This window comes from Schistocerca serialis, chromosome 2, assembly GCF_023864345.2.
Source record: "Schistocerca serialis cubense isolate TAMUIC-IGC-003099 chromosome 2, iqSchSeri2.2, whole genome shotgun sequence".
NCBI lineage: Eukaryota > Metazoa > Arthropoda > Insecta > Orthoptera > Acrididae > Schistocerca > Schistocerca serialis.
Genome location: NC_064639.1, coordinates 1147238232 through 1147258942, shown reverse-complemented (window position 1 = coordinate 1147258942; position 20711 = coordinate 1147238232). Strand labels below are relative to the sequence as shown.

Genomic DNA, 20711 nt, shown 5'->3' with positions numbered 1-20711 from the left:
GGGGTCAGGGATTTTCTCTGCCTCGTGATGGCTGGGTGTTGTGTGATGTCCTTCGGTTAGTTAGGTTTAAGTAGTTCTTAGTTCTAGGGGACTGATGACCATAGATGTTAAGTCCCATAGTGCTCAGAGCCATTTGAACCTGATACTGAACGAACGTGAACAATCCGATGAGCATGCGAGTTATCACCCATCAAGATGAAATTATAACAAAATTTTTTCAGTAAAAGCCGAAACGAACAAAACAAACGACGGTGTACTCACGGGCTGCCCCGGCGGCGGCAGCGGCGGCGCCACGAGGACGACCTGGGGCGCGCCGGCTGCGGCTGCTGCGGTGGGCCGGTGCTGCTGGCCCAGCCAGGAGGAGACGAGGCGGCGGCGGCCGCTGGCCACGCTGCTGTACCACGAGCTGCCGCGGCTGCCGTCGGAGCGCGAGGAGGCGGCCGAGCCGCGGGCGCAGGGGCACGCCAGCCGGTAGGTGCGGCACGCGCTCCACACGCACACCGCCACGTGCAGCGCCGACACCGCCAGCAGGCCCGCGTTCATCGGTGACGCGTCCGCCGACCCGGACACCTGCAGCACCAGGTACACCTGCGTTACTACGATGCAGTTCACATTCAAGAGCCTGGCAGAGTGTTCGTCGGGCCACCTTCAGACTATTTCTCTACCGTTCCACTTGTGACACTACAACGCAGTCCTTGCTATCAATTTTTTCGCTCGCTTAACACATGAAACAGTTTTTATACGATGTATTGTCTACTGTAAATATGTACTGTAAATACTATGTTTAAATTACGTAATATTTAACACTGGCAAGTCAGGGCATATTTAGTTAGCGTTGAATTCACAGAGATTGTTTCTTACAAGGAAACCTCCCCATCGCACCCCCCTCAGATTTAGTTATAAGTTGGCACAGTGGATAGGCCTTGAAAAACTGAACACAGATCGATCGAGAAAACAGGAAGAAGTTGTGTGGAACTATGAAAAAATAAGCAAAATATACAAACTGGGTCGTCCATGCCTAAGATAAGCAATATTAAGGGCAATGTGAAACGAGGAGAGCCGTGGTCCCGTGGTTAGCGTGAACAGCTGCGGAACTAGAGGTCTTTGGTTCGAATCTTCCCTTGATCGAAAATTTTAACTTTTTATTTTCAGTTTATGTGACAAACTCTTATGTTTTCATCACTTTTTTTGGAGTGATTATTACATCCACAAGAAAACCTAAATCGGGCAAGGTAGAAGAATCTTTTTACCCATTCGCCAAGTGTACAAGTTAGGTGGGTCGACAACATATTCCTGTCATGTGACGCACATGCTTTCACCAGTGTCCTATAGAATATATCAGACGTGTTTTCCTGTGGAGGAATCGGTTGACCTATGACCTTGCGATCAAATGTTTTCGGTTCCCGTTGGACAGACACGTCCTTTCGTCAACTAATCGCTCGGTTTTGCGGTGCTGTCGCAAAACACAGACACTAAACCTATTACAGTGAACAGAGACGTCAATGAACGAACAGACAGATCATAACTTTGCGAAAATAAAGAAAGCAAAGTTTTCTGCCGAGGGCAGATTCGAACTAAAGACCTCTCGTTCCGCAGCTGTTTACGCTAATCACGGGACCACGGCGCTCCTCGGCTCACATTGCCCTTAATATTGCTTATCTTAGGCATGGACGACCCAGTTTGTACATTTTGCTTATTTTTTCATAGTTCCACACAACTTCTTCCTGTTTTCTCGATTGATCTGTGTTCAGTTTTTCAAGGCCTATCCACTGTGCCAACTTATAACTAAATCTGAGGGGTGTGCGATGGGGATGTTCCCTTGTTAGTGCCGCTGGGCGCGGGAGCGCGCCAGCGGGCAGTAGTAGCAGTGACGCCGTGCTCGGAGTAAGACGTACAGTCGAGTGCTGCTAGTCCTAGCTGTGTTACATCTAACGGCTAGTGTGTGGACCTAAGTACGACGGGAAAGTAATGGTCGGCATATCTGGAAGCATGGCCGGGCAAGTTATTATGGATTAATGGGCATGGTGCTGAAGAAACGAGGGCTTAAATGTGAAGCGCACTGTGGGCCCAAGTCGCAATAGTAAAAGCCCGCCGCCACATTGTGTCGCCGCCGTGGACTTCCGTCGATCCACCGACAACGAGGGAAGTAAGATCTACGCAATTTTCGTAGGATAAAATTGTAGAAGGCTTGCCAGTGACTCTGCTTTCCTCTGAAGTTGAACAATTAATAACAAGCACTTTATAATCGAAGTGTTGCAGTTACATTCCACCCGACAATAACACCAAGTAGGTTCCTTCCGATCCTTACCTTGTTGAACCGAGTGTGTCACGCCATTATCAAGAGAAAATATGTTAATTATCAAATTATTTGCATAGACGGTGAAGGGTAAATTTCAGACTGTTTTGGACGATTGGTTATCGTAGTTAATTGTTGCACTTAATAAGCTTACGCCAACCGTAGTAACTTAATAATACACTGAAGTAATAAATTTTGATTATTAAGATTTATTTCAATGCATATTCAGCTGAAGTTAGTTCAAGGATATTTCATGAAACTATAAAGCTTATTCCACATGACAATCGCCCAATTAATGAATTATTATCATTCAAAACATAGTTAATCAATTATTGGCAATATATTTCGTTATCAGTAAATTAAACTGTGCAAAGTACGTAATTTTAAAGACAGAACGACAGTCCATTATTCAAAATCTCGATACATAATTATCTGTATTGTCAGCATTGCACTTAGCTGACAAATTATGAACAAAATAATTATCAAAATACTTCTTGAAAGTTAACCATTAATGTTTAAGTGTAGTTAGATTGTTATAACATTATTTTATATGACTACTGAGCCTGACACAGCACTTACGTAAAAGTTCCCGTTCCACGTGCTGCGCTACAAACAGGTAAGCTTTATTTTTCACACAATTATTCACGTACTTAACAGTACTATCGCTCATCAGTTGAGCTGGCGACCGATTTTTTAATTGCTTTTACAACTTATCATTTCTTTCGGCAAAATTTCCACTGGCAAAATTTATTTCCAAATTATTTCCATTGTTTCATTTACCGATCGTTATTGAATGAAATTACGCATTTCATAACGATCAAGTTATAACGTCTCCTGTTTCCCGCGGAATAATCATTATTTACTTCGGATTCGGATGCCTTATCCCGACACGGGTCAAAATTCATAATTCACGGTCATTGTTAACTTGTAATTTCGCAAATCCCGGGAAGCAGGGAGGGGCGTTATACACTCTCGAACAGCGTGTGGGAAAAAAGTACTTAAATCTTTCTGTACGAGCTCTGATTTCGAAGGAATTATGCTGATGGGGCGGAAACCGGTAGATGCTATGTACCTTTACAGACAGACAAATCATAATTTCAGAAAAATTGGATGATTTATTCGAGACAAACAGCTTCACAAATTGAGCAAGTCAGTAACGCGTAGGTCCACCTGTGGCCCTTATGCAAGCTGTTATTCGGCTTGAAATTGACTGATAGAGCTTTCGTGTGTTCTCCTGAGGGATATCGTGCCAAATTCTGTGCAAGTGGCGTTTTATCGTCAAAATCCCGAGCTGTTTGGGGGACCCTGCCCATAATGCTCCAAACCTTCTCAATTGTGGAGAAAGCCAGCAACCACGCTAGCCAAGGTAGGATTTGTTAAGCACGAAGACAAACTGCAGAAATTTTCGCTGTGTGCGGGTGGGTATTATCTTGCTGGAACGTAAGTCCTACCACGAATGGCAACAAAACGGGCAGTCGACGTACCGCTGTGCTGTAGGAAGCGGCGGCTGGCAACCTAAGGTGTGTTACGGAAAAAAATGCCACCTCAGGCCGTCACTCTTGATTGTCGGGCTGCATAGCAGGCGATAGTCAGGTTGGTATTCCACCCATATCTGGGTATCTTGAGACGCGTCTTCAACCTGGAATCTCATTGAGTGGGGCAGAAATGTCTTCGGTGACGAGTTCCGCTTCAAAGTCAGCCCCTATGACCAGCAAAGACGCCACCTGGTGACGAACACACTTCCCCCACCGAGAGACCGGTTTTGTTGATACCGTCACTGTAGAATGTATGAATTTGCTGATCGAGCTACAACCTCATGTCTGCTTGCACCGGTTCATCACTAACAAAGTTAAGGCGAGGTTTACTATCTTTTGGTTCAAAAAATCGATTTCTTTTAAATTGGAGTTTTGGATCCATAAAAGTGTTTAGAATCCACCCCTGAAACGGTTTTTCCGAATACAGAACGGAAATGTTTGTTAATCGCGGTTGAACAAAAAAATGCACCTGCCTGAAATCGGCGTTTTTCACGCACCCGTTTTTTTCTGGAATTTCGGCTTTGTAGCCGCGAAAAATTATTCTATGTGCTTGCCCAAGGATGAAGTGAACAAGGAACTTAAGACGCACTATGCCGGCCGCTGGTGGCCGAGCGGTTCTGGCGCTACAGTCTGGAACCGCGCGACCGCTACGGTCGCAGGTTCGAATCCTGCCTCGGGCATGGATGTGTGTGATGTCCTTAGGTTAGTTAGGTTTAAGTAGTTCTAAGTTCTAGGGAACTTATGACCTCAGCAATTGAGTCCCATAGTGCTCAGAGCCATTTGAACCATTTTTGAACGCACTACGGCTTGGCAATCCGACGGCATTCCAATTCGGTGGAACAGATGAAGAAGGTAATTTGGGCAACGTATTTCCACAAGTGTTCGACGGATGACCACCCACAACACCAAAATTGTCCGGCTGCGGAAACTAGTTGGTGCAAGTGGCGCATTGCAGAGGCTACCGGACATCTGGACGAATATTAACAGGACCAGCCGCTCTCCAAAGAAGTTACAAAAGTGATTCAACCGATCTACGAGGCCCTTTCGGAGGATGAGTTATTGTACCGGTGCTTGGGAGGAAACACACAAAATTCAAATGAAAGTTTGAACGCGTGTGTTTGGAAGTTAGCCCCCAAGCATTTGCATTCTGGTGCGAAGACTGTGGAGATTGCGACTTTCCTGGCAGTGAGCAGCTTCAACGAAGGGTATTCAGGAATTCTGAAGACCATGACAACGATGGACGTCACCCTGGGACTCTATTCGACGCAGTTCGTCAAGCATTCGGACGACCACCGGATTCAAGCAGCAGAAAACCGCTCGTCACCGGCCATACGAGCGGCTCTGGAGCAGCGTAGGATGGCCCAGATCGAGCACAACGCCCTCTGTGAGGAAGAGGAAGGACAGGTTTATGGACCCGGAATAGCAGATTGAACGTAAGTTGCATAATATTGCATATATATGTAGTCAAAACTTCAAACGCGTTTTTCTCGAAATGACTTTTTTTTATCGCGCGGTCCGGTAACTTCAAATATACTTAACCGATTGGCATCATTATTTGTTTCCGACAAAGCTAACTAAATTGTCTAGGAGTTGTACCACTTTTATTCCGATCCATCAACTATAAATATTTTTACTTGGGCGACGAAGTCGAGGCCGGCCGCGGTGGTCTCGCGGTTCTAGGCGCGCAGTCCGGAACCGTGCGACTGCTACGGTCGCAGGTTCGAATCCTGCCTCGGGCTTGGATGTGTGTGATGTCCTTAGGTTAGTTTGGTTTAGGTAGTTCTAAGTTCTAGGGGACTGATGACCACAGCAGTTGGTCCCATAGTGCTCAGAGCCATTTGAACCATTTTTTTGACGAAGTCGAAAAATCGATGAAGAAAACCCTCTTTTGTTTCAAATGACCGCCATTTTGTTTCCCATGGTCTAAATAACTTAAGCGAGGTACAACTCCTAAAGAATCTTATATACTTCGCTAACGTCAACTCAATTTTGATTTCAGACCAGCCGGCTGACCTGTGATGAGGTCTACATAGAAATTTTGTTTCGTTCCGACGGCATTTCCTCCTTTGATCTTCGACATTCCCGGTCGAAAAAATTCCAGTTTGTAGAAGAAATATCAATAAACATTTTGAGCAAATTTGACATTGATATCTATAACACATCCCGAGAACAAAATTTTCAAAGAACATGCTTTTTTCGGGCCAAAGATAGTAAACCTCCCCTTAAGTCTTCGAAGGTGTTCTTTAAGTTTTGGAAACAGTTCCATGTCGGGCCAAGTCGGGATTGTGTGCAGGATGATCGATGCCAGCGAACCTTAGGCACGGGATTGTTACAGATGTCGCAGCGATTGGAAGTGGCCTGGCATTGTCATACTGAAGGAGGTGGACGTACTCTTCGAATTCGAAACTCGACTAAAGCACGCTGTTTTTCAAGCGCCGACATAGCCGCATTACACGCCAGCGTGTTACACGCTATAATTCGGAGCCCCCTAGCGGTAGAAGGCTGCTAATATCTAGACACGAAGAATAAAAATTTAGAATGTTAATAACTTTCGTTTTATTTAAAAAGGTTTAAGAGTTTTCACGTAAGAAGGTCAGAGGTACTACTTTTCAGCATGCCCTCATATATCCTCTCTACTCCAGCCATCGTCAGTAAATTTGCTGTACGAACAGCAAAACTCCTCGACTATTTTTAGCGTCTCAGATCCTGATCTGAATCAATCAGCGTCACCTTATGTTCCTTTTGTTAATATGTATCTTTTAACCTAACACTTTCCATTACGTCCAACTGCTCGTCCAAGTCCTTGCTGTATATGGCATAATTGCAGTATTTCCGACTCTCAAAAGCATTTTTTTTCATTTCTTCAACAGTATAGCACACTGGGAATTAACCGAATGACGTTACACTATCTTCAAGAGACTGGAGTCATATTTGAAAGGGATGGAGGTTCAAATCTCCATTCCACCATTGAACTTTAAGTTTATCGTGGTTTCCTAAATTACTTAAATTACTTCGAGCAGATTTCCGGGATGGTTTCTGCTATAAGGCCACGGCGAATTAGCTGTACCATCCTAGTCAAACTAGACCTGTAAATATGTAAATTCCAGTGTGTATGAATTATGTATTTATTTCTTGTTCTTAAGTTGTAACAGCATGGATGCCCGATATCCCTGTAAAAGTGACTCATGAATGAATAAAACTACTACTACCACTACTACTACTGCTGCTGCTAACAGAAGTAGTTCCTCCATTTTAGTGCAGTCCGAAACACTGTCGTGTTATATAGTTATGTGCGGAATGGTCCACTCCCGAATGACACCACAGTAAACGGCTGTTGATAAAGTTTTCTAGCTGTTTAGAACGAATATTTAATTCATTGTAAACTACTAAGATAGTTATGATAGAGAGAAACCACCGTAAAATGTTATTTTATATACTTTACCACCAACTCATGATGAACATGTACAATCGTCTTAGTCAATAATTACGTCCTTTAATTTTAATTTTCCTGAAGTTTATCGGACTTCGTTTCCGAGTAGTACATTGCTTAAAATTGGAAATAATGTAATGAAATAATTCTGCTTTTAACTACAATTCGTGTATTGCACAAATGATTCTCAGTCATAAAGAAAGACACGTGTTTTTCCAAAGACATAAGAGAGTGTAAGTACTTATATTACTGAAAGAATGACTATGGTTATTTTCATAAACAGTTCCTCTTTTCAATCAGAGGTGTAAATGCGAATTACTTGGATAAAAGGAGAAACCTGTTCCTTGGCATGTGCCATAAAAGGAAAATTATACTGAGTTCTTGCTCGCTTAATGTGCAAGATACAGCACAACATTCCTTCGCTTCTAATGACCTCAAGGTCGACGAGACGCTGTACTCTCTCTACTTCATTTCACAAATTTCTATTTCCTAATACATTACGTTTGCATCTATCTTCTTTCATTTCAAATACATTACCTATACAGGGTGGTCCATTGATCGTGACCGGGCCAAATATCTCACGAAATAAGCGCGAAACGAAAAAACTACAAAGAACTAAACTTGTCTAGCTTGAAGGGGGAAACCAGATGGCGCTATGGTTGGCGCGCTAGATGGCGCTGCCATAGGTCAAACAGATATCAACTGCGTTTTTTTAAAAATAGGAACCCCCATTTTCTATTACATATTCGTGTAGTACGTAAAGAAGTATGAATGTTTGAATTGGACCACTTTTTTCGCTCTGTGATAGATGGAGTTATAATAGTTACAAACATATGGCTCACAATTTTAGACGAACAGTTGGTAACAGGTAGGTTTTTTTAAATTAAATTACACAACGTAGGTACGTTCGAACATTTTATTTCGGTTGTTCCAATGTGATACATGTACCTTTGTGAACTTATCATTTCTGAGAACGCATGCTGTTACAGCGTGATTACCTGTAAATACCACATTAATGCAATAAATGCTCAAAATGATGTGCGTCAACCTCAATGCATTTGGCAATACGTGTAACGACATTCCTCTCAACAGCGAGTAGTTCGCCTTCCGTAATGTTCGCACATGCACTGACATTGCACTGACGCATGTTGTCAGGCGTTGTCGGTGGATCACGATAGCAAATATCCTTCAACTTTCCCCACAGAAAGAAATCCGGGGACGTCAGGTCCGGTGAATGTGTGGGCCATGGTATGGTGCTTCGGCGACCAATCCACCTGTCATGACATATGCTATTCAATACCGCTTCAACCGCAAGCGGGCTATGTGCCGGACATCCATCATGTTAGAAGTACATCGCCATTCTGTCATGCAGTGAAACATCTTGTAGTAACATCTGTAGAACATTACATAGGAAATTAGCATACATTGCACCATTTAGATTGATATCGATAAAATGGGGGCCAATTATCCTTCCTCCCATAATGCCTCACCATACATTAACCCGCCAAGGTCGCTGATGTTCCACTTGTCGCAGCCATCGTGGATTTTCCGTTGCCCAATAGTGCATATTATGCCGATTTACGTTACCACTGTTGGTGAATGACGCTTCGTCGCTAAATAGAACGCTTGCAAAAAATCTGTCATCGTCCCGTAATTTCTCTTGTGCCCAGTGGCAGAACTGTACACGATGTTCAAAGTCGTCGCCATGCAATTCCTGGTGCATAGAAATATGGTACGGGTCCAACCGATGTTGATGTAGCATCATCAACACCGACATTTTTGAGATTCCCGATCTCGCGCAGTTTGTCTGGTACTGATGTGTGGATTAGCCGCGACAGCAGCTAAAACACCTACTTGGGCATCATCATTTGTTGCAGGTCGTGGTTGAAGTTTCACATGTGGCTGAACACTTCGTGTTTCCTTAAATAACGTAACTATCCGACGAACGGTCCGGACACTTGGATCATGTCGTCCAGGATACCGAGCAGCATACATAGCACACGCCCGTTGGGCATTTTGATCACAATAGCCATACATAAACACGATATCGACCTTTACCGCAATTGGTAAACGGTCCATTTTAACACGCGTAATGTGTCACGAAGCAAATACCGTCCGCACTGGCGGAATGTTGCGTGACACCACGTACTTATACGTTTGTGACTATTGCAGCGCCATCTATCACAAAGTGAAAAAGTGGTTCAACTAAAACATTCATATTTCTTTACGTACTACACGAATATGTAATAAAAATGGGTGGTTCCTATTTAAAAAAAAACGCAGTTGATATCCGTTTGACCTATGGCAGCGCCATCTAGCGGGCAAACCATAGCGCCATCTGGTTTCCCCCTTCAAGCTAGACGTGTTTCGTTCTTTGCAGTTTTTTCGTTTGATGCTTATTCCGTGAGATATTTGGCCCGGTCACTATCAATGGACCACCTTGTATATTGGTGTAATATAGGGGAACGTATCCAGTTCATTTTTCAAGCACTGTTACGGCAACTTGTGAAGAACCATGACTAAATTATGCCACAACTCCAGATGCTTCGTCTCAGCTCGTTCAGGTGTAATGAAACGCTTTGCATGCTTATTCGCATTTCCTAACCGCCCAAAATGAGGCGTGCACTTGTGGCAAAGTGTCATAAAATTCTACCTTGCAGCCCAAGACTGTCGGCTTTTTGCGGTCTCCGCAAAGGCGCGGGCCACAACTTTCGTGGTATTTTAAAGGGACGTACGCCGCCATTAGAACCCGAACGCCCGTTTATTATCCACATTCCAGGTGGAATTGCAGCACTGCTCTGACGCGCTTCTCAACCGCGACCAATTACCGTGCAGCCGCCAAGAACACGCTGGGGGAAGAAACTAGGTTAGCAAGGCGCCGCAAGCAAATTTAAGCGGGGGGAGAAAATCGCATCTAAAGTGAAAGTCTCAGTCGAGCGGACAAACTTAACGCCCGATCCGACCGCCTGGAATAAACGGGTTTCGAGATGGCGGCTTCGTTCTTGATGAGTTACGGACACGGTATGAGCGTGTTGGATGGGATTTTTTACTCTCTAGTGACTGCGGTGTCTCCCGGGTACTCCGGTGAGACGGGGCTATTCGTGCTGCCCCAAACAAAAAGACAAAATTCGATCATCATGTTCGCATTAAGGAACGCTTATAGCTTTAACTTTCGCTACTCTTTTTTTTTTCGTCAGAGAACTGGTAATTTTCGTACTCCCTCACCACCTAACGTTAAGAAACGTCCGTCTGAAGAAAGACGAAACTGTGTATTACACACTGTTTTCGTTAAAGTATCAGAATATAGGAAGTGTCACGTTATTTTCTAACTTTTATCGACTGATACTGCAAGTTTTGTTTTTCTGGTTTGAAGACCAACCGCAGACCAGGTCGTATCCAGAGAGTGACACTTAATACCTTGCAGAGTATTTCTTGCGCTAGCATTTTACCATTAGAACAGTGTCTGCAATAAGTGGTAGTGCAACACGAAAATTAGCCTCCTTTGTTTATTTTCATTGGCTTATCTGACACAGCACTGTATTTTAGATTAACTCTTCCTGTTTATAAAGAATATTTTGGCTCAGAAACTCGCAGTTCGAGTAATTATGTAGTGTAAGTTCGCGAACCTTTTGTTGATCCGTGTCCAGGAGCCTGGGGATTCTAACGCTGGCCCCTCAACATAGATTTTCTTTAATGTCATTTGTTGTTAACAACATGAGATCATTCCTAAGAATTAGCAGCTTTCACTCAGTTAATGCTAGGCAGAAATCCAGTCTGCATTTTGATGACACTTCCTTGACTCTTGCTCAGAAAGGAGTGCTGTATTCTTCTGCGTCCATTTTCAGTAAGCTACCAAAATTATTAAAAATTCTCAGCAGCAAACTTCGCACTTTCAGGTACAAACTGAAAAATTTCCTCGGGCCTTCCCTCTTCTATTTTGTCAGGGAGTTCGTTGAAACGATTTAAGCAGACTCTTGTGTTATATTGTTGATTATGTTAATATGTACTCAGTAGCTTGACATCTGCATAGGATTCGTGTAAATTTTATTTGATCTATTACTGACTTTTCTGATATTAATTTTATGTGGTAGCACGTTCCTGACCATAGAGATCTGCTCTTCTGATTGGTGTTTTGGAACTAGAAGTGCAAAACAAGAGTCCAGGATATTAGGGGTACAGATATTGTGATAGTTTGTACCTTATTATTTATCCACTTCAGTGTGTCAGTTGTTTCTCTGCTTTCAACAGTGTTTCCACAAACACAACACATAATTTACTGCCTGATAGTCCGCAGCTCGTGGTCGTGCGGTAGCGTTCCCGCTTCCCGCGCCCGGGTTCCCGGGTTCGATTCCCGGCGGGGTCAGGGATTTTCTCTGCCTCGTGATGACTGGGTGTTGTGTGATGTCCTTAGGTGAGTTAGGTTTAAGTAGTTGTAAGTTCTAGGGGACCGAAGACCATAGGTGTTAAGTCCCATAGTGCTCAGAGCCATTTGAACCATTTGAACTGCCTGATATTTCCTGGACGGTCGTAACTGCACTACGAAGTGGACTGCGCCTGTCGGTATAGACTAACCGTTATGTGTCTGTGCATCCACTCTTGAAGACCTGAGTTGCTGCCCAGGTGCAAATAAACATTAGTGGCAAGCTTGTCCCATACGCACTTGGAGGTACTAACCAACCTAAAAACATACTACTCCTACTGCTTAAAATAATACATCTGCAAATGAAGTAATACTGTTCAGTACACTGTGGTCAGTCATCAATAAAAGTATCTACACTTATACCGTAATACTATATACAGGGTGTTTAAAAAATGACCGGTATATTTGAAACGGCAATAAAAACTAAACGAGCAGCGATAGAAATACACCGTTTGTTGCAATATGCTTGGGACAACAGTACATTTTCAGGCAGACAAACTTTCTAAATTACAGTAGTTACAATTTTCAACAACAGATGGCGCTGCGGTCTGGGAAACTCTATAGTACGATATTTTCCACATATCCACCATGCGTAGCAATAATATGGCGTAGTCTCTGAATGAAATTACCCGAAACCTTTGACAACGTGTCTGGCGGAATGGCTTCACATGCAGATGAGATGTACTGCTTCAGCTGTTCAATTGTTTCTGGATTCTGGCGGTACACCTGGTCTTTCAAGTGTCCCCACAGAAAGAAGTCACAGGGGTTCATGTCTGGGGAATAGGGAGACCAACCCACGCCGTCTCCTGTATGTTTCGGATAGCCCAAAGCAATCACACGATCATCGAAATATTCATTCAGGAAATTAAAGACGTCGGCCGTGCGATGTGGCCGGACACCATCTTGCATAAACCACGAGGTGTTCGCAGTGTCGTCTAAGGCAGTTTGTACCGCCACAAATTCACGAAGAATGTCCAGATAGCGTGATGCAGTAATCGTTTCGGATCTGAAAAATGGGCCAATGATTCCTTTGGAAGAAATGGCGGCCCAGACCAGTACTTTTTGAGGATGCAGGGACGATGGGACTGCAACATGGGGCTTTTCGGTTCCCCATATGCGCCAGTTCTGTTTATTGACGAAGCCGTCCAGGTAAAAATAAGCTTCGTCAGTAAACCAAATGCTGCCCACATGCATATCGCCATCATCAATCCTGTGCACTATATCGTTAGCGAATGTCTCTCGTGCAGCAATGGTAGCGGCGCTGAGAGGTTGCCGCGTTTGAATTTTGTATGGATAGAGGTGTAAACTCTGGCGCATGAGACGATACGTGGACGTTGGCGTCATTTGGACCGCAGCTGCAACACGGCGAACGGAAACCCGAGGCCGCTGGTGGATCACCTGCTGCACTAGCTGCGCGTTGCCCTCTGTGGTTGCCGTACGCGGTCGCCCTACCTTTCCAGCACGTTCATCCGTCACGTTCCCAGTCCGTTGAAATTTTTCAAACAGATTCTTTATTGTATCGCTTTTCGGTCCTTTGGTTACATTAAACCTCCGTTGAAAACTTCGTCTTGTTGCAACAACACTGTGTTCTAGGCGGTGGAATTCCAACACCAGAAAAATCCTCTGTTCTAAGGAATAAACCATGTTGTCTACAGCACACTTGCACGTTGTGAACAGCACACGCTTACAGCAGAAAGACGACGTACAGAATGGCGCACCCACAGACTGCGTTGTCTTCTATATCTTTCACATCACTTGCAGCGCCATCTGTTGTTGAAAATTGTAACTACTGTAATTTCGAAAGTTTGTCCGCCTGAAAATGTACTGTTGTCCCAAGCATATTGCAACAAACGGTGTATTTCTATCGTTGCTCGTTTAGTTTTTATTGCCGTTTCAAATATACCAGTCATTTTTGAAACACCCTGTATATTCCACCAGACAGTCTACATGCAACAAAACATGCGACTTTACTGTTATTTTCTGAAGGGAGGAAGACCTATAGTGACAGCTCGAACGGCTGAAACCTTATAGAATGATTCACAAACAAGGAGAGGTGTCTGCTGTATTGCTCATCAAAGCCAATTATCTGTAGTACTCTGCATGTATTAACAATCAGGTTTGATGGCTGAATAAACACCATGTAACAGATAACTGTGACTCCAAATTCACAAGAGTCGCAAATAATTTTTCAAAATACTAAACATTCACTTGAAACACTTTACGTCAACTCCTGCAGTGCTTTCTGTGGTTTATATCCCAAAACAGAAGTTGCTGCGTAGTCGTCTGCTATTCCTCTTATTCGTCATCGAATGCAGATATATAGGTTCAATGACGTGATTAAAATACAGCTGAGTGGAACAATGCGCACACTTGGCAAGGAAAACAGGTGGACGTGCTGCATCATTGTCAGGCCAGTAGTTCCAGTATCAAAAGCCACAGCGATACCTTTATTCAGATCTTCGCCATAAGATGTTCTAATCAGTTGTGGTTAAATGACGTCTTGCATCTCGACGTTTGTACGTCGATGGGGAATAAGGTATGAACGTACAACAAAGCAGCCTCTATTTTGCATAAACTTATAAATAATTTTACCTGTTTGCCCTGAATTATTTTCCCTTTTTGTTGTAACGCTGTCACGTTGTCGTTCCCTTCCTTTCTCCATGATGTGAATGTCACTACATAACTCATCTGGGAATACATTCGGAAAGTAACTATTTTGATGGTTAACTGTATTTGTTTGTGAGTCTTCTGCTGAACTGTACAGACAAATAAAGTATGATTTTCTATTATTAGTTACTGCGCCATCTGCCATCTGTGATGAGATGTAACAGTTTCCTTCACACGTCTTTTGTTTTCAGACGCTTCCTTCACGAAATTATTACTGCATATTTTCATATTTTTTTCCATGACGCCGGCCGCGGTGGCCGACCGGTTCTAGGCGTTTCAGTCCGGAACTACGCGGCTGCTCCGGTCGCAGGTTCGAATCCTGCCTCGGGCGTGGATGTGTGTGATGTCCTTAGGTTTAAGCAGGTCTACGTATAGGGGACTGATGACCTCAGATGTTGAGTCCCATAGTGCTCAGAGCCATTTTTCCATGAAGTTCTCGAGTAGTTTTATTTAATTCAACGAATTTGTCGTGTTCCCATCATCTTACACTTCTACATATTGATGCATTGTATGCATATATACAGGACGATTCAGCTAAGCTGTTTACTTAAATCGTTTACGATATCGCAAATCAGTTTTAACAAAGCTTAATTGTGACTTTGTCATCACCAAACCAGGTATAGTCTCAACTGTGTTAAATTCAGGGATACCGCTATCAGTTTTCACCTTTTCAGATGGAAATACAGTTATTTCTGCTGAAAACATCACAATCTAAAAGAGGCCAATCCAAGGCATTTTTGCTTTTCAAAATCAGATCACTACTTTCGGAATAATTAAAATTTTTAGACCTCAGAACTAATTGAGCTGTCTTTTGTGGATGGCGGTAAGAACAAGACGCCGGCCGCGGTGGCCGTGCGGTTCTAGGCGCTCCAGTCCGGAGCCGCGCTGTTGCTATGGTCGCAGGTTCGAATCCTGCCTCGGGCATGGGTGTATGTGATGTCCTTAGGTTAGTTAGGTTTAAGTAGTTCTAAGTTCTAGGGGACTGATGACCACAGCAGTTGAGTCCCATAGTGCTCAGAGCCATTAAGAACAAGACGGGACAGAAGTTCGGATTACGAAAGGATGGGGAAGTAAATAGTCTGTTACCTTTTCAAAGGAATCATTGTGGCTTTTGTTTGATGCGATTTAGGGAAATCACGGAAAGCCTAAATCGGGAAATCTATACCTGAATTGGAAATGTCCTCCTCCAGATTGGGAGTTCAATGTGCTAACCACTCCGCTACCTCGCTCAGTCGGACAACCTTATTTCATATCCAAATAAGGAAATATGTCATGTCGGATAAGGAGGAAATGGAGTGTGGCACCCCCGCGATAGCGGCATGAAAGGGTCAGAGAGAAAATGTAACTTTCATTATATCTCCTCATATGAAGTTGATGTGTACCGACTGCTGGTTATTTTGAAAACGTAAAAGCACCAATAGAAACATGCAACCTCTTTACAGAGAATGCAGAAGTATCACGAACAGTTGAGATGTAGGCATGAAGCTATCACGACAGACGGTCCAACAAGAATGACAATTCAGCGAATGTGCACTGGAAAACTACGCATGGGCTAAAGACCAAGCCTGCATCAAGAGGAGCGAACGAAATATATGTTCTGACAGCTGTTTGCTCATAATCCACATATTATCTCTGTTGTGGATTGGCAGGAGCCAACCCACGGAGTTTGGAGGAAGCCGAAAGGCACGCGTTTAAGCTCACGCAGGCTGGCGTGACGTCTGGAACAGGACAAGGAATTCAGACTTCGGAAAAAAAGGTGGTACTTGGTGGAATACTTAACTTTAATCCATCAATGTTGAACGTAGCTCTTGTCTGTACATTCTTTACAATATCAATAGCAACTGATAATGGCGCCTTGCTAGGTCGTAGCAAATGGCGTAGCTGAAGGCTATGCTAACTATCGTCTCGGCAAATGAGAACGTATTTTGTCAGTGAACCATCGCTAGCAAAGTCGGTTGTACAACTGGGGCGAGTGCTAGGAAGTCTCTCTAGACCTGCCGTGTGGCGGCGCTCGGTCTGCAATCACTGATAGTGGCGACACGCGGGTCCGACGTATACTAACGGACCGCGGCCGATTTAAAGGCTACCACCTAGCAAGTGTGGTGTCTGGCGGTGACACCACAATCTCTAGAGAAACTGCGAGTGACTCTGAAATACGTCAGCCCAGTGTTGGTAGCACTTTGCGCGTGAACAGCTTCCGTCTATCTCGTTTGTTACTTCAACGACAGATTAACCACCGGGGTTGCAGAAGACGCATGGAATTCCGTCGAACGGTCCTGATTCGAAACAGTGAGAATCAGTTCTTTCTTCAAAGAATTCTCGTTAGCAATGAAACTGCCTCTAGAATTCACAGAAATCTGAATATAAGGATACTGAATCGCTGAGAATCTGCACTGGCTGAGGGAGGTTGAACATCAGAGGCAGTTGACTGTGAACGTTTTGAGCAGGATTATTGGTTGACTTTAACCAGTGAAAGTTACGCATAATATCTTTCAGAATTCCCACCGCCTCTCTCACACAAAGTACCACTTTAAATATGTAGATGTGTGTGGCACCAATCACAATCGGAGCCGGGCTCACTACTCGATTGTGGCCAGGAATGCATCCCACCCAACTCTCTCCTGGACAGGACGTGAAGGTATTATCAACTGGTCTACTCGTCCGCCTGATTCGAAGTGAGTGAACATTTTACTTTTTCTGAGGTTAACTAAAAAATGAAGTCTTTGTACGTGTTCTGACAGCCAAGCATATTTAAAACATCGCGCTGTTGCGGCATGTGCAATGATGTCGAAGGAATCTCTTCAGCCTATCCACAAATCACCGCCAGAGCGACTGTAAACTTGTATTACAGTAGACTGTTGGCATTTGGAATGGAATTCAAAGGAAATGTTTATGACCACATCTTGCTGCTGTAGTCGACGTGATTTTGCATTGTAAGTTTGCATACACTGAAAGAAGCTGTGTGTCCTATTCGTAGAATGTGCCCAGGTTGCCTGCTTTCTGGCCTGATGCGTTGCCGACCACTTTATCTAAATACTATAAGTGATGGAGGTTTTCGTCAACAGTTAATATTCAGGACGCTCCATCGCTACTGTTGTTGTGGTCGTCAGTCCGGGGAAAGGTTTCATGCAGCTCTCCATGCTACTCTTTCTGTGCAAGTCTTCATCTTCGAATAACTTCTGCATCTGCTTACTGTATACATGTCTTGGTCTCCCTCTACGAGTTTTACCGCTCCCCTTCACCGCCCCCTCCCTCCCCCTTACAGACACACTTCCCTCTAATACTATATTGGTGATCCCTTGATGTCTCAGAAAGTTTCCTATCAACCGATCACTTATTCCAGTCAGATTGTACTACAAAGCTTTTTTTCCCCACTTCTGTTCAGTGTCCCCTCATTAGTTGCATCATCTACCCATCTAATCTTCGGGATCCTTCTGTAGCACCACATTCCAAAAGCTTCTGATCTTTTCTTGTCTAAACAGTTTATCGTCCTTGTTTCACATCAGTATTTAAATTTGTGATCGATGTTGAGAAATTTCTCTTTTTCAAAAACACTTTTCTTGCCATTGTCAGTCTACGTCTTGTATCCTCTCTAATTCAGCCATCGTCAGTTATTTCACTGCTCAAATACCAAAAGGCAACTGCTTTAAGTGTTTCGCTTCTTAATCTAACTCTTTCAGCGTCATCTGATTTAATTCGACTCATTCCATTACCCTTGTTTTGCTTTTGTTGATGTTCATCTTATATTCACCTTTCAAGACACTGTCCATTCCGTTCAGCTGTTCTTTCAAGTCCTTTGTTGTCTCAGAGAGTTACGATGTCATTGACAAACCTCAAAGTTTTTATATCGTCTTCCTGAACTTTATTTCCTGCCCGAAATTTTTTTTTGTGTCCTTTGCTGCTCGCTCAATGTACAGATTGAACGACGCCGGGGATAGATTACCAGCCTGTATCACTCCCCTCTCAACCACTGCTTCCCTTTCATGCCGTTCCACCCTTACGACTTCTGTTTAGTTTCTGTACAAGTGTTAAACAGCACTTTGCTTCCTGTATTTTACTCCTGCTACTTATTGAATTTTAAAGAGAGTATTGTAATCAACATTGCCAGAACTTCCTTTAAGGCCACAAATGTTATAAACGTAGATTTGCCTTTCCTTAACCTATCGTCGTAGGGTCATATTTAACGCGCATTTCTCCGGAATCCAAACTGATCTTCCTCGGTGTCACCTTCCACAATTTTTCTATTCTTCTGAAAAGAATTCGTGTTAGTATTTTGCAACCATGATTTATTAAAATGATAGCTCGATAATATTCACACATGTCAGCACTTGCCTTCTTCGGAGTAGGAATTACTATATTCACCTGTCTCATATATCTTGCACACCAGACTGCGCTTTCTGTCAGTCTCATTTTTAGTCGTTTGTATTCCCCTTCGTCTGCTTCATTTGCTGTGTTTTTATATTTCCTCCTGTCATCAATTACATTCAATATCTCCTGTGTTATCCGAGGAATTCTACGAGGCCTTTTCCTTTCAGCTACTTGATCCTCGGATCCCTTCACTATTTCATCTCTCAAAGCTACTCATTACTCTTCTACGGTATTCCTTTCCACTGTTCTAGTCAACCTTTGCCTAGTGTTCCCTCGGAAACACTCAGCAGCCTTTGGTTCTTTCAACGTGTCGAGGTGCCATCTCCTTAATTTCCTACCTTCTCGCAGTTTCTTCAGTTTTAATCCACAGTTCATAACGAATAAATTGTGGTCAGAATTCACATCTGTCCCTGGAAATATCTTGCAATTTAAAATGTGGTTCCAAAATCTCTATTTTAGCATTATATAATCAATCTGAAACCTTCCAGTGTCTCATTACTGTACCGTTAAAAAAACACGTTTACGAGTTTGTTGAAACGTAGCTGTTAGGAGGACCGTCTATGGTGATTGAAGAATCACCATACGCGTGTTTAGTGTAAGTTTAGACAAAATAAAAAAAATACGTTACCGGCACTCGAATGCATTACGGGCAGATTAAGCCGGATGCGCTAACGCCGCTACGCAATTGCTGGCGCCCTCCTACGATCTTCAAGAGACTCGTTAAGCAATTAATCTCTAATTTCCGTAATTGCTTGAGAAGAGTGTGGTACCTGAGCAATGTTTGTTACATCGACTACAGTTGAACTTGAAAATTACACTGCTGTCAGAATCTAGTAAATACACTCCTGGAAATTGAAATAAGAACACCGTGAATTCATTGTCCCAGGAAGGGGAAACTTTATTGACACATTCCTGGGGTCAGATACATCACATGATCACACTGACAGAACCACAGGCACATAGACACAGGCAACAGAGCATGCACAATGTCGGCACTAGTACAGTGTATATCCACCTTTCGCAGCAATGCAGGCTGCTATTCTCCCATGGAGACGATCGTAGAGATGCTGGATGTAGTCCTGTGGAACGGCTTGCCATGCCATTTCCACCTGGCGCCTCAGTTGGACCAGCGTTCGTGCTGGACGTGTAGACCGCGTGAGACGACGCTTCAACCAGTCCCAAACATGCTCAATGGGGGACAGATCCGGAGACCTTGCTGGCCAGGGTAGTTGACTTACACCTTCTAATTTGCTGGGAAGTGGCGGTGCAGTCCCCTAAGGCACTGCGTAGGATCCTACGGTCTTGGCGCGCATCCGTGCGTCGCTGCGGTCCGGTCCCAGGTCGGCGGGCACGTGCACCTTCCGCCGACCACTGGCGACAACATCGATGTACTGTGGAGACCTCACGCCCCACGTGTTGAGCAATTCGGCGGTACGTCCACCCGGCCTCCCGCATGCCCACAATACACCCTCGCTCAAAGTCCGTCAACTGCACATACGGTTCACGTCCACGCTGTCGCGGCATGCTACCAGTGTTAAAGACTGCGATGGAGCTCCGTATGCCACGGCAAACTGGCTGACACTGACGGCGGCGGTGCACAAATGCCGCGCAGCTAGCGCCATTCGACGGCCAACACCGCGGTTCCTGGTGTGTCCGCTGTGCCGTGCGTGTGATCATTGCTTGTACAGCCCTCTCGCAGTGTCTGGAGCAAGTATGGTTGGTCTGACACACCGGTGTCAATGTGTTCTTTTTTCCATTTCCAGGAGTGTAGATATAACCCTACGTTAAATGTTCAACGCAGTAAGTCAAGTATGAACAGTTGGAAACTATGTGTATGTCTTGAGGCAGTGCAAGTCATGGCGGTCAGATTACCCAAAGCATATTCATCTCTTGGAAGAGTAGTTGAACGGAATGGACAGTGTCTTGAAAGGAGGATATAAGATGAACATCAACAAAAGCAAAACGAAGATAATGGAATGTAGTCGAATTAAGTGA

The 20711-nt window shown here is 43.9% G+C and overlaps 1 protein-coding gene across 1 annotated transcript in view; it reads right to left on the bottom strand.

The window, feature by feature from the left end:
- LOC126456676 (uncharacterized) overlaps nt 1-20711 on the bottom strand; it is a 75785-nt gene that overhangs the window by 12326 nt on the left and 42748 nt on the right. The window contains exon 3 of the mRNA XM_050092418.1: nt 262-570. Within this exon, the coding sequence (XP_049948375.1) occupies nt 262-570 (309 nt within the window). The remainder of the gene's footprint in view (nt 1-261; nt 571-20711) is intronic.